This window comes from Chiloscyllium punctatum, chromosome 49 (assembly GCF_047496795.1).
Source record: "Chiloscyllium punctatum isolate Juve2018m chromosome 49, sChiPun1.3, whole genome shotgun sequence".
Taxonomy (NCBI): Eukaryota; Metazoa; Chordata; class Chondrichthyes; order Orectolobiformes; family Hemiscylliidae; genus Chiloscyllium; species Chiloscyllium punctatum.
The window spans coordinates 31,142,837-31,158,329 of record NC_092787.1 but is presented as its reverse complement, the minus strand read 5'-3'; the positions used below and the strand labels follow the sequence as shown (position 1 = coordinate 31,158,329).

The 15,493-nt window shown below is 43.0% G+C and overlaps 1 protein-coding gene across 7 annotated transcripts in view; it reads right to left on the bottom strand.

Moving 5' to 3' along the window:
- The window catches only part of vav2 (vav 2 guanine nucleotide exchange factor), a 190,432-nt gene that overhangs the window by 136,138 nt on the left and 38,801 nt on the right, over positions 1-15,493 (bottom strand). Inside the window, exon 1 of one of the 7 annotated variants that reach the window (XM_072566129.1) lies at positions 5,361-5,719. The exons of the other annotated variants lie outside the window; for them this stretch is intronic. Coding sequence (XP_072422230.1) covers positions 5,361-5,393 — 33 coding nt within the window. The 5' untranslated portion in view covers positions 5,394-5,719. Of the gene's footprint in view, positions 1-5,360; positions 5,720-15,493 lie in introns of those variants that run through there. 7 annotated transcript variants of the gene reach the window in all.

Genomic DNA, 15,493 nt, shown 5'->3' with positions numbered 1-15,493 from the left:
GCAAACTCTCCAGTTGCTGCAGTCATAAGAAGATGGTTGTGATTGTTGGAGGTCAGTCATCTCAGCTCCAGGACATCTCTGCAGGAGTTCCTCAGGGTAGTGTCCTAGGTCCAACCATCTTCAGCTGCTTCATCAACAACTCTCCCTCCATCATAAGGTCAGGAGTGGGGATTTTCACTAATGATTGCACAATGCTCAGCATCACTCGAGTTGCCTCAGATACTGAAGGAGTCCATATTTAAATGCAATAACATCTCGACAATATTCATTCTTGGGCTGACAAGTGGTAAATAACATTCACACCACACAAATGTCAGTCTGTGACCAACACCAATAAGAGACAATATAATCGCCGCCACATAAACACTGTGGCTACAAGAGGACATCAGATACTAGGAATACTGCGGCTAGGAACTCACCTGCTGACTCCCCAAAGCCTATCCACCATCTCCAAGGCACAAGTCAGGAGTGTGATGGAATACTCCCCACTTGCTTGGATGGGGGCAGCTCCAACAACACAAGAAGGTGGATTCCACCTAGAACAAGGTCGTCCACTTAACTGGGCACCACAGCCACAAATATCTTAGTCTTCCACCACCAACAGTCAGTAGCAGGGTGCACTATGTACTACCTTCGAAATGCACATAGAAACTCACCAAAGATCCTCAGACAGCACCTTCCATACCCATGACCACTTCCATCTAGAAGGGGAAAGGCAGCAGATACACAGAAGTATCACCATCTACAAGTTTCCCCTGCTAGGCACTCACCATCCTGACTTGGGAATATATCATCGTTCCTTCACTGTCTTTGGGGCAAAATCCTGAAATTCTATCCCTCATGGCATTGTGGGTCAGCCCACAGCAGGTGGACTGAAGTGGTTCAAGACCGTAGCTCATCACCCCCTTCTCAAAGGCAACTAGGGATGGACAATAAACACTGGCCAGCCAGCGACTTGTACATCCCATGCATGAATTTTAAAAATGCTTAAAGTTAAATTTGTTTTCAAATATCAGCATAAAAGAAAGATGATACTAGGTGAAACAACACGGATACGTGAAAAGAAAGTGAATGGGGGTGGGGAAGAGAGGATGAATGTGTCTTCATTCTTAATTTTTTAATTATATTTACAAATAATTTGAGTGAAACATTTAAAAGTGGTAAGTGGTATTGTAGTTCTCCATGGGTGGAGGCATTATGATGTTTCATTTCTTGTACTTTTTCTGAGGATTGATGTTTAAAGGGTTGTCAAAAGACTGAGGATACTCTCAAACTCCTATTATATTTTTTTAAAATCACGAAAACAATACATGGGGCTCTTTTTTTAAAAAAAAAAGAGAATTTTTGGACATATGACTCCTCTGGACTAATTTACTGAAAAATCACATACCTAGGTGTATGGCTGTCAAGTTACTTTTGCTTTGGGTGTTATTTAATGTTCAGTCAGAGCACAGCTGGCTGAGAGTGAGAAGCTCCTCAGCTCCTGAGGCACTCAATGTCACTGTTCCCCTGAAAAGCCAATGAAAAAGGTCTTCTCAATGCTTCCCAACAGAACTGCTCTTGCAAAGATCCCAGTGACAACTCTGCGATTGCTGACTGTCTCTCTCAGGACACTGACTGAAAGCTATCCAGAACAGTTCATACCTTATCCTGTTTTCCTTCAAGAATGGACAATTATTGAAGTGTTTTTTCATTCAAAACAAATTCTCTGCAGCGTAGTTTCTTCATTTTATCCTTTAATCAGCACAGTGTTGGGGAGTTGTTTAGAAGGGTAAATATTCATACTTTCACAACTTGAACTGTTAATCTGATTTCTATTTTGTTAAATAAGTCTGATTTTGTAATCAACCAACAATGCTCTTGTTTATTAAGGTAACCTGGTTTACAAATCTTTTTAATTCAACAAAGTATAGAACTGACCATTCCAGTAACTGGGTAAATCAATCAAATGGACAATGTTGAGACCAGTGGAGTAGGGAGAGCAGTGTGACAGTACACTCTACAAACTCAGTCTGAACAGATTATTCTCATCTGCTGGAAGCTGTTTAACAGCATCAGGCTTAATTTACTTTAGTCTATCTAAACACAACCTTCTTATTCTCAGACATTCTGGTCAATGCACCCACTGCACTGTGAATGTTCCCATTTGACAGAATCGCTCAAATCTCCACAGGAATCTTCCCAGGAGCCTCCATTTCTAATTTTGCTTTTCAGATGGAAGATCCTTAAAGGACTGGTGCATTGCTGGGGTCATTGTTTGACAACTGGGCAGTACCATTCTGCAGCTGACTGACTGGCAACTTGATATGTTTCCATAAACCTTCTGCTCTCAGAGACTGCACTTGGGGCTCCATCAGAATGAGCAACTGTTATTTGTTGTCTGTGTTTATGACATTGACAATACCTCTCCCTTTGGTAACAACGAGAGGATGTTATGGAATCTTCTCTCAGGGAGATTTCCCAAAGTAGGTCACATACTGTGAACCACCTGACAAGACCATACTTCTATATAGCAAGACATCATTCTCATCCCTTTTACAATTTAGGTTTGTACTCAAGTAAAATACTCTCCAGCAATTTTGCTTCAAAATTGTACTAGTCTCATTCAATTCTGGTAGCACCCAACCTTTCCCATTTGTTCAACTTTTATTTCAGAGATCTTCTCCACACGTTCCCTGATGTGTTCTCTGTGAAATATCCTGCATTGATAAAAGAAGAACAAAGAACAATACAGCTCAAGAACAGGCCCTCTGGTGCTCCAGGCCTGCCCTTCCATACTAAAAACAGTCATCACTTACAGGATCCGTATCCCTCCATTCCCTTCCTATTCATCCAGGTGCTTCTTGAATACTGCTGTCGTGTCTGCTTCCACTGCCACCTCTACAGTGCGTTCCAAGCACTCACCATTCCTTGTGTGAAGAACATCCCTTGCACATCTCTTTTAAACTTCCTGCCTTGAACCGGTGTCCCCTAGTAATTGACCCCTTCACCCTCAGAAAAAGCCTCAAACTTCCCACTCTATCCATGCCATTCACAATTTTATAAACGTCTATTAAATTGCCTCTCAACCTCCTGTGTTCCAGTGAAAACAAACAGTCTATCCCACCTTTCTTCACTGATAAAATCCTCCAATCTAGGCAACATCCTGGTAAATTGGAGATTCAGCTCAGGCTTGGACGGTCGAAGGGCCTGCTCCTGGGCTGTAAATTTTCTTTATAGTGAGAAGTAGCAGATGTTGGAAGGTCAGAGTTGATCAAGTGTGGAGGTTGTAAAAGCACAGCAGTTTAAGCAGCATCAGGGGAGCAAGGGAGTTGCTGTTTCAGGTCAGAACCTTTCATCACGATTACACTATTACCTTCAGTGATCCGTGAACCTGCACACCCAGATCCCTCTGCATATCAACACTCTGAAGGGTTCTGCCATTCACTGTATAATTTCCACCTGTACTTGACCTTCCAAAATGCATCACCTCACATTTGTTCAGATTAAACTCCATCTGCCATTTTTCTGCCCATGTCCCCAACTGATCTATATCCTCCTCACTATCTGCAACTCCACCCATCTTTTATCATCTGCAAGCTTTCTAATTAGACCAGTCACCTTGATCTCCAAATTATTTATGTAGACCACGAACAGCAGAGGTCCCAAACTGATCCATGTGGAACACACGTCACACTTCTCCATTTCAAAAACATCCTTTCCCCACTTCCTTCTATCTCCTATGCCTCAGCCAGTTCTGTATCCATTTTGCCAGCACATCCTGATACCAGGTGACTTCACCTTTTGGACCAGTTTGCCATGAGGCTCCTGGTCAAAGGCTTTACTGAAGTTCATGCAGACAACATCAACCGCTTTTCCCTCATCGATCATCTTTGTCACCTCCACAAAACACGATCAAGTTAGTGAGGCACAATGCTCCAACACAAACCCACTCTGTCTATCATTAAGAAGTCCATTTCCTTCTAAATACATATAGATCTTGTCCCTCAGAATCTTTCCAAAAATTTCCCTACCACCGATGTGAAGCTCACAGACCTGTAATTTCCAGGATTATCCCTGCCTCCCTTCTTAAACTAAAGGACAACATTGGCTATTCTCCAGTTCTCTGGGACCTCACCTGTGGCCAAACAGGATCCAAAAATGTCGGTCAATACTCCAGCAATTTGTTCTCTTGCCTCCCTCAATATTCTGGGATAGATCCCATCAAGACCTGGGGACTTATCTGCCTTAATACTTTTTAAGACACATAACACCTCTTCCTTTTTAATAATAACTTGGCTTAGAAACGCGAAACATCTTTCCCAAAGATCATCCTCCAGCAATTCCTCCTCTTTGGTGAATACCACCACAGTATTCATTTAGGTCCTCACCTCCGCCTTCTGGCTGCACACATCCATTCCCTTCCTTGTCCTTGAGAGGGCCAATCCTTTCCCAGACTACCCTCTTGCTTTCTATATAGGTCTAAAAAGCCTTGGGATTCTCCTTAATCCAAAACAGGAGATTGGGGTGGAGAAACTTATCAGCCATGATTGAATGGTGGAGCAGATTCGATGGGCGGAATGGCCTAATTTCTGCTCCTATGCCTTATGGTCTTACGGACTTTTAGCTGCTCTAATTGCTTGTTTAAGCTCTTTCCTACTTTCCTTATAAACTGAAAGGGTTTTCTCAGTTCCCATCCTCCTCAACCTTACACATATTTCCGTGTTCTTTCTGACCAAGGTTATAGCAGCCCTGGTCATCCAAGGTTCATGGAACTTGCCGTACCTATCCTTCTCTCTCGCAGGAAGGTATTCCTCCTGACCTTCTATCAAATGCTGTTTAAAATACTTCCACATGTCCCTCAAACAGCCACCTCCAATCAGCATTCTCCAGTTCCTGCCTAATAGTGTTGTAGCTAGCCTTCCCCAAATTTAACACCTTCACCTGAGGACTGCTGTTAGCCTGATCCTTAAATATTGTAAAACTCACCGCGTTATGGTCACTACTCCCCCACTGAAACTTCATTCACCTGGCCTATTCCTGAGTTCTACCCATATTGCCTCAGTGTATGGTTCCTTCCTCTGATGTATCCTCCCTCAGTACAGCGTGAGATACTCCTTTACCAGTAATGCAAATCCCTTTCACACATCCCTTTCTATCACTCCTGATTGGAGGGGTGGGTAGGAATTGGGCGACAGTAGATTTGGATCGGCTCAGGTTTGAAGGGCCGAAGGGCCTGTTCCTGGGCTGTAAATTTTGTTTGTTCTTTATTTAAATTCTGGGACATTGAGATGCCAGCCCTGTCTCTCTTTCAGCCAAATCTCTGTAATTGCAATAATGTCATAGTTCAAAGTATTAACCAGAGCTCTAAGTTCACCTACCTTGCCAATTATACTTCTTGCATTGAAATGCATGCATTTCAGACCGCCTTCCCTGCTCGGTTCAGTCGTGTTTCACACAGAGTGGGGAATTTTTCACATCATTTCCTCATCTCTCTTTCCCTCTGTGAGATAAAACATTCCACAAATTTCCTGTGGCTGATCCTCCATTTTTCTTCGATATGTTTCTCTCTATGGAAACCATTAGCTGCTGCGTACCTCCAAGTTTCAGGTCATCATGTCTGCTCAATGACTGCATCAATCTGGTTTGGTTTGCACGATAGAAAATTCCCGGGAGTTCCAAAAATCATTTATATCTTATGGAAGATTTTGATTGTCACCGACTTGCTTGATCAGAGTATGACTGCATCAAGTCACACAGTGACAAGCAGTTTCTCCTCTTAGTTGAAAAACCAGTTTTTGGGGCAGCACAACCTGATTTGCAGTGTGTCTAGTCTCGAATCCCAGCTTCCTCAATCAGATTAGATTTGGTTATAAATAGATCAGCTTCTCTTCCAGTATAGGCAACTGCACCTTTCATCATGTATATTTTTCATTTAAGTACAATAGCTGCACTGAATAAGGTGACCATAAAACACTTTCCAGTGTCTGATCAACCTCCAAACAACCAGAGACTGCCAAGTCTTCACTTCACACCAGTACAACTCTTTGTGCAGCATTTGTATCTTTGATGGGCAGTTTGAAGACTGGTAGTATGTGGGTGTCACTGGCTGGATCAGCATTTATTGCTCATCCCTAGTTGCCCTTAAGAAGATGCTGTGGGTAGACCCACAATGCCCTTCAGGAGGGAATTCCAAAGATTTTGACCCAGCGAAGAAACGGTGACATATTTCCAAGTCAGAATGGTGAGTGGGTTGGAGAGAAACTTGCAGGGAGTTGTATTCCTATGTACCTGCTAGTGGGCACTGGTATGGAAGGCAGTGTTGGAGAAGCTTTGGTGAGTTGCTTATCCAGGCAAGTGGAGAGTATTCTATCACACTCCTGACATCTTCCTTGAAGCTGGTGGATAGCATTAGGGGAGTTACTTCTTGTGGAATTCCTAGCTTCTAACCTGCTCTCACAGCCAGTATTTATATGGCTAATTCAGTCAGTTTCTAGTCAATGGTAACCCACGCCAGGATGTTGATCGTGACAGATTCAGTGATGGTAATACCATGGAATGTCAAAAGGTGATGGTTAGATTCTCTTTTTGGACATATTCATTGCCTGGCATTTGTGTGGCACAAACGTTATTCATCACTTATCGGTGTGAGCCTGGATATTGTCCAGATCTTGACGCATTTGAGCATGTACTGCTTCAGTGTCTGAGGAGTTGCAAATGGTGCTGAACATTGTGCAATGATTGGCAAACATCCCCACTTCTGACCTTATAATGGAAGGAAGATTGTTGATGAAACAGCTGAAGATGGTTGGGCCTAGGACACTATTCTGAGGAATTCCTGCAGAGATGTCCTGGAGCTGAGATGACTGACCTCCAACAACTGCAACAATCTTCCTATCTGCCAGGGATGACTCTGGCCAGTGGAGAGTTTATCCTGATACCCATTTAATCCAGTTTTACTCGAGTTCCTTGATGCCACATTCGGTTGAATGCAGACTTCATTTCAAGAGCTGTCACTCTCATCTCCCCTCCGGAATTCAGGTCTTTTATCATATTTAAACCAAAGCTCTGGAGCTGAGTGGCCCTGGCAGAACCCAAACTGGGCATCACTGAGCAGGTTATTACTGAGTAGGTGCTGCTTGTTAGTGCTGTTGATGACACCTTCCATCACTTTACTGATGATCGAGAGTAGACTGACATGGGTGGTAATTGGCCTGTGTGGATTGGTCCTGCTTTTTATGTTCATGACATACCTGGGCAATTTTCCACATTGTCCGATAGATGCCAGGTTGTGACTGTACTAGATGAGCTTGGCTATGGGAGGGGCAAGTTCTGGAGCACCAGGTCTTCAGTGCTATTGCTGGAATATCAGGGCCTTTGCAGTATCCAGTGCCTCCAACCATTTCTTGTTTTCATATACAGTGAATCAAATTGACTGAAGACTGGCATCTGTGATACTGGAGAATCATTGGAAGTGGAAATGGATTACCCAGCTGGCACTTCTGAGTGAAGATTGTTGTAACTGCCTCAGCCTTAATGATGTAGCCATTTTGTTTAAAGTGGAATTGAAGTTCAGCTGATTAAATGTGGAAGTGAAAGCTTGTCATAATGGCAGTGACCATGACAACTATCATTGATTGGCATAAAATCCTATCTGGTTCACTAATGTCCTCTACGAAACGAAACCGACCATCCTTACCCAACTAGCTAGATGGGACTCCAGACCCACAGCAATGGGGTTTACTCTGAACTGGTCAAGTGAGACTCAGTTCAAGGGCAGAGTTGATCAAACGTGGAGCTGGAAAAAGCACAGCAGGTCAGGAGCAGGAGAGTCAACATTTCAGGCAGGACCCTTCATCAGGACACACTCGAAACATCGGACTCTCCTGCTCCTCTGATGCTGCTTGACCTGCTGTGCTTTTTCCAGCTCTACATTTTATTGAGTTAACACTTTCCAGCATTTGCAATCCTCACTACCTCTCAGTTCAAGGGCAGTCAGGGATGGGCAATAAATGGCAGCCTCACCAATGACCACATGCCATGAAAGAATGAAGTTTAAATACATTTCAGGTGCAGAATCAGCTGTGATCTTACAAAATGCACAACGGTTGTGACAAAAATCCTTGTGTTCTTATAAGGGACTTTCAGATCTCCACACTCCTTTGAGAAAGAAAGTGCTTCTTGACATGACCCCTGACCCCTGGTCCAGCTCAGATTAGATTAGATTCCCTACAGTGTGGAAACAGGCCCTTCGGCCCAACAAGTCCATACCGACCCTCCAAAGAGCAACCATGTAACCTTGGTGGTATTCACTATCTACTGTTCTCCTGCAATCACTCAGAGATTCTGTCCTCATGAAGCCAGTCCCAGTTCATGCAGGCAACACCAAACTACACTTGTCAGCTAATCAACTCATTCACTCAACTGGAGGGAACTCATCACTGCAAGCAAACAAAATTATTGAGGCTACAAGAATCATCAATCCTATTCCGCCTCACCAGAAATATTTGTCCATTCTCCTTATTCCACTCTCCTTAATCTACCTTCCAGTGACCAAACTAACTCCCAAAGATAACTCTAATTCCAGCCTCTTTACTTTGTCTCCTGTGCAGAATCTGCTCAAATCCATAAACACAAGCATTCTCCTCCATCTCCCTGTCTGGTGGCAATCTGGACAAATGCAGATCCACAACAGTGACCACGGTCTGGATCATCCAACACAGCAAAGGCTTGGTATCTTCCTGGTCTGTGGGTAGACCCAACACCACAGTGGGTAAGATTCAGTTAAATGGGCTCAGGTTTGGGAGGGAGTAGACAGGCAGGAAGCTGTGCAGCTGTGACCCACCCATTGTATAAAACCTTTCTCAACTGCTCTGACTGTGACCTCCAGAATCTGCTGTGTGTTCCCACCTCCACCACCCCAGTGAAATGCCAGACAGAGCACAATACAGAACACTTACTGATCTCCCACAACCACCTGATGAAGGAGCGACACTCCAAAAGCTAGTGTGCTTCCAATTAAACCTGTTAGACTATAACCTGGTGTTGTGTGATTTTGAATTTTGAACTCCCTCCTTAAACACTTGGTCTCACACACATCATCTGCAACAGTCAGTCAGGCATCAATGAGAAAATCATGTTGTGCTTTACTCTTTTCCTGCAGTTTCTCTCCCATTCAAAGGCAAATAAACAGACACGGTGACAGAGTGGTAGGAGAAGGAGTAGGGCAGATTACAGAACAAATAGGGGATGTACACTTAGAGACAGGAGTCATAGCTGAGGTATGTAATGAATACTTTACATCTGTCTTTACCCAGGAAGATGATGGCAAACAAGTCAGAGTGAAAGAAGAGCTAGTGTTCAAAGGCTTGGCTAAACATTGATAAAGGTAGTGTTAGAAAGGCTGGTTAAATTTTAATTTAATAAATACCCAGGACAGATTCAAATTATGGGATTATGAAAGGCAGGGTGTAAACTGGACTGAATCTTGCAGTCCTTTTAGCTACAGAGGAGTTGTAGGAAGACAGGGGAATTGGAAATAATGTAGCCCCTTTTTGAAAAAAAACTAATTTTTTTTTATCATTTGTTACAGAGTAGGCTGTTAATAACAACACCAAGTTATATTCCTGTTACAGATGAAACCTGTGTGAATTACCTTTTGTCCCAAATAGGCAGAGAGCATATAGTCAGAGTCATACAGCACGGAAACAGACCCTTCGGTCCAGCTCGCCCATGCTGACCAGGTTTCCTGAACTACAGATTGTCCTACTTTCCTGTATTTGGTCCATATCCCTCTAAATCTTTCCCATCTACGTACCCATCCAAATGCCTTTTAAATGTCAATTCTTGCCAAATGCTAAATGACAAATGTCAAATGTCAATGTTTGCCTCTACCACCTCTTCTGGGAGCTTGTTACATTGACACACCATCCACTGTGCGAAAAAGTTGCCGCTTGGGTCCCTTTTAAATCTTTCCCATCTCACTTTAAACCTACACCCTGTAGTTTTGGATTCCCTTACCCTGGGGAAGAAAGACTGTTGGTGGTTTAATTGAGCGTAAAGCAACTACAGGCCAACAGTAATGGGGCACTTCTCAAAATGATAATGTGGGATAAAGTTAACAGTCTCTTGGTCAAAGGTAAATTAAAATTGGAGATAGATGGCATGGAGTGATCAAGGACAAATCGTGTTTAGCCAACTTGATTGATTATTCCAGTTAGTTAACAGGGAGAATTAATTAGGGTAACGGAACGAATGTGGTATATATGGACTTCCTAAAGCACTTGATAAAATGTCACTTCCCTTGCTGGTCAGTGAGGTGTATACCCCGAGCATAAAAGCAATATGGAAACAAGGAAAGCTGAAGAACAGGAAACAGTGCAGACATAAATGGCTGTTTTCAGACTGAAGGTTCGGAGCACTGCTCCCCACAGTCAGCGCAATAATCAAAGCTCCTTCAGATCTAGACTGAGGTTGACATAGGTTAATTTCAACATTTGTAAATGAGGTAAACCTTGGAATTATTGTGGACAATGAGGAGGGCACAGACAGAGCTAGAATGGGCAGACATGTGGTAGATGGTTACAAAGGCCCAACAACATCTCTTCTCCCTCAGGCAGCTGAGGAAATTTGGCATGACGGGCGAATACCTTTGCCAACTTTTATAGGTGCACCATTGAGAGCATTCTGTCTGGATGTATCACTACCTGGTATGGCAACTGTACCATTCAAGATCGGAGATGGTTACAGACAGTGGTGAACTAGGCCCAGATAATCACAAAGGCTAACCTCCCATTTTTAGAATCCATCTACCAGGCCGCTGTCCAGGAAAGGCCGCCAGCATTCTCAAAGATCCATCCCACCCGGCAATGTTTTTCTACAACCTCTACCATCGGGGAGAAGGTACAGAAGCCTGAACACACTCAGCCAGTTTCGAAACAGTTTCTATCCTACTGTTGTTAGAATACTGAATGGACTCTCAAACTCGTAACATTCGCCTGTACTTGTGTTTTTGTTTTTGCCGCTGTTTACCTATTATTTACTATCTCTGCTACTTAACTCTGATCTGCCTGTATTGCTCACAAGACAAAGCTTTTCACTGTCCCTCTGTACAAGGGACAATAAATGCAATTCAGATGAAATTTAATGCACCGAAGTGTCTTATAATATAATCTGGAAGGAAGAATGATTGTGTGGTGTATACTTTAACTTTATAGGACTAGACGACTTTTTGCAGCAGTGAGGTGAATACTTCACATAGCATGTATCTTTCAGTTAAGGAAAACTGTCCAGCAAGACCCTTCAGTTTAGGTCCAGTTGTAATCTGTTACAGACCTAAATGCACTACACTCAGATATTCAAAACCTGAAAACAAGCAGCACCTTTCACCATTTCCCTCAGTAAAATTACTGAAACAGAGACTCTGAAGAACAAATCCTAATAAGTAAAAATCTAGGTCCAACCAATCAGCAACTGAATCAAAGATCAAAAGTTGTGCTGTAGATCAACTTGCACCACCAACAAAAATAACTCTTCATCTTTCACCAGCCAAGTCATTGAGTGCCTTTAAACAGAGACAGATAGGTTCTTGATTAGTAAGAGGAGCAAGGCTATGGGGAAAAAGGCAGGAGAATAAGGTCAAGAAAAAGGTCAAGAAACTTAGCAGCCATGAATCAATGGTGGGTCAGGCTCGATGGTCCAAACGGTCTAATTCTGCTCCTTTATCTTATAGTCTGGATATTTCAGATTTGGAATTTATTTTCTCAGTCCACACTTTTTCATCCATAATGCACGTCAAGCTATTTTGTGTCATATGTCTTATTTGTGAATTAATGTGTGTGTTTGGGATTTTAAAGTGATATAGCTTAAGTCACGTAGTCTTAAAAAGTAATTTTTCCTAATTATTAAAGAATAAGTTTAATAACAAAACCAGAAAGTTAAAGCTATTTTCCTGTTTAATGACAAAACTTGGTATGAATGACCTTTTGTCCTGAATGGTCAGTTGGCAAATTGATTGTGTTGGTGGTTTAATCGGGCAGTTACACATTTGTGACCATTCATAGAACAGTGGGGCTCTTTAATCATCTCACTCTTCCCCACTGAGTTGCAAACAGTCCAAAAGCAGGGATGTTCTGGTGATTTAAAAAAATACACTAGCTCAGCCTCTGCTGAAGCTTGTACCCAACTCAGGGTGGCTCATTTTAGGTAGGATGTCAAGACAGAGTGGGGGAGGGGGGGTTGGGGGTTGGGGTGGGGAGATCTAGAAGAGATTCATAAGGTTAGTTCTGGGGATAGGGACTTCAGTCATGGGCAGATTGGAGAAGCTAGGGCTGTTCTCTTTCAATAAAAAGGAGGCTGAGAGGAAACTTAGCGGAACTTAATAGATAGGAGCAGCAGTTGGCCACATGATCCCGTGGCCTGATCAGACATACAGGAGGAGGGTGGTGGCGTCCATTTCAACAGTATCCAATAGTATGATGGCTTGACAATGGATAAGAAGAAACTGTCACTTTGGTGAAAATATTGAGATTGAGACAGTACAGATTAAAAAGGTGAATAGCAACAGAACCATAGACAACACAAAAAAACTTGAAATGGAGAAATTTCTCCACACAGTGAAGGCAGATTCAACTGTAGTTTTGGAAAATAAATCATATGAGGATCCAAACAAAGAAGTTGCAGCATCACAGGGAACAAGCAAGGGAGTATGACCAAGGCTCACTCTCATTTTCTGACCAGCTGGTCTTTGGAGGGCTTTACACAAGAAGTAACTCCCAGAACCAGAAGTCAGTGCCCTACTCAGCACGTAACATCAAACCAGCTGCTCATGTCACCACAGAGCTACGAGGGAACATGCAGTGGGAGTCAAAGTGCTGGAACATTTCTGAAATTGGGTTAATGGACCTGAAACATTAACTCTGCTTTCTCTCCGCAGATGCTGCCAGACCTGCAGCTTCCAGCAATTTCTGTTTTGTTTGATTACCAGTATCTGCAGTTCTTTGGCTTTTTTGTTGACTGAGTGGGAGCTGGGTTGCTCTCCAGGCCAGCAGGAATTCATTGGATTAAATGGCCTTCCGCATTGAAACATTCTATAACCAGGATATGGGAGAAATTTCTGCTTCCATGGGGTTCCCTCCTATGTCAAAGGGATTACTGAACAGGAACTAAAGTCCAATGCTATTCAGTCACACCTCATTAATGACTCATCATCTCCTCTGTAACTAAAGCTCAAATGGTCACAACCTACAAACACATCAGTAAACACAGAGCAACTCATTCCAGCCTGCTACATCAATCCTAAAGGAATCCCAGGATCGTATTTCCCAGAGAGCACCGAAGGGAAAATTCCAATCAACACATCCCACTGCTGAAAGAAACACATGATGTGATGAATGGCTTCAGCAATGACACTTCAATCAAAAGACGAACCTGGATAGGTTTTCAGAAGGATGCTGAGGAGCAAGGTCAGTGCACACGAGGCTGGGGCCGGGGCCGGGGCCGAGAGCAGGCAGGCTTCAATGTCCATCGGGGCGGGGGGAGGTGGGAGAAGAGGAAAGAAAGTAATCGCATAGGAGGTAAAGTCACTGGACGAGTAAACCAGAACTCCAGGCTAATGTTCTGGGAACACAGGTTTTCAATCCCATCATGGCAGATGGTCAAATTTGAATTCAATAAAAATTGAATAAAGAGCGAACCTTAAAGCATCCATGGAACCATTGTGGACTTTTGTCATTTCATCAATTCAAAGTCCTTTAGGAGAATAAAAAAAGTCTACCCTCCTTACCTAGTCTGGAATAAACAGGACTCCAGACCCACAGCGGTGTGGTTGAGTCTGAACTATTAGGGATGGGCAGTAAATACTGGGCCAGCAATACCCACATTCCATGAACAAACAAATTAGGAGTTCATGTCGTATTCAAGCGTGTCCCACCATTCAGCAGGATCATGGCTGATCCAACTATCCCCCCCCCCCCCACCAAATAACCTTCCCCTTGTTCAACAAAGATTGACCCATCTCTGCCACAAGAATATTCAAGGATACTGTATCCACTGCCTTTTGAGGAAGAGAGTTCGGAAAACTCTCAACATTCGGGAAAATAACCTTAAAAGGATAACCCCTTTGTCTTCAACAGCGAGCTCTAGTTCCAGATTGTTCCCCAAGGGGAAACTTCCTTTCCACATTCACCCAGACATCTGCTCAGCAACAACCATCTCCTATCAAGTTGCCTTTTATTCTCAAACACCTCTCACAAGACAATCCAAATATTCGACAGAGAGACAGAGAGACAGAGAGACAGAGAGACAGAGAGACAACTGTGAATTAAGGTTAAAACGTGAGAGAATGAGTTCTGTCATAACATTCATAGAGATATACAGTACAGAAACAAACCCTTCAGTCCAACTCAGCCATGCCGACCACATATTCTAGATTAATCTAGTCCCATTTGCCAGCATCTGGCCCACATCACCCTAAACTCTATTTATATATCCATCCGGATGCCTTGTTAACTAAGATCAAAACCAACAAGACACAATCATTCTGAAGAAGAGTCACTGGACTTGAAGCATTAGAGAGAATGTAAGAAAATTGGAGAATAGACATAATGCGGTCAATTTCTGAAGCTATTACATTCAATATTTCATTTTGCAGAGGACCTCAGCTCTGACCATAGGAATGGTCTTGACTTCCTGCTTGCCATTTTAATAAACCACCTTGATCTCATGCAAATCTCTCTGTCCTGGGCTTGCTGCAATGTTCCAATGAAACACAGTAACAGTTGAGGAACACCATCTCATTCTCCACAAAGGTACTCACAGTCTCAAAGTTTCAATATCAAATTGTAATGAGGGGTTCCGGGAAAGGGAAACATGTCAAGGCAACTCAATACTAAACCTATCCAAGCCAGCAAAACAAATGGAAATGTTACTCATTTAGTTATAACTTTAGTTTAAATCTTTTTCTGTTTGCTGATTTCCACCTGAAGTGAACAAAATGGCGAGTGATTCAGATACACTCCCCTCCTTCTCTGATCGAATGTGACAGCAGACATGATGCTCTTCCGCCCCAGAGACATCAAGACCACAAAAACTTATTACAGTAAATCACTTACACAACTTCAGAATCAAGTTTGCTAAGAATAGTTCGAGGGAAGCAGAGCACCATTCTTTGGGGAGCAGCTGAACTCTCCCAAGAGACCGCATCTGGGCTTGGTTTTCTCATGTTACAGGACGAAAGAAACTGAGGGGGAACCACGAGGCTGCTTTCTGAACTTTGAGCAAAGATCAAAAATAAATTTTCAATGACAGAGCCAACACTCACGGTGCCGTAGTATTCAAGGCTATGAGCTAAATGCTGGAAAATGGGATGAGAATAGATGGATGTAGATGACTGGTGTGGATGTGATGGGCTGAATGGCCTGTTTCTGTGCTGTAAAATCTCTGGCTCGATGGTGCAAGTTGCAGTAACATGTGCCCAAGCACTTTGCAGTACCATCTGTAAATCAAACACAAACCC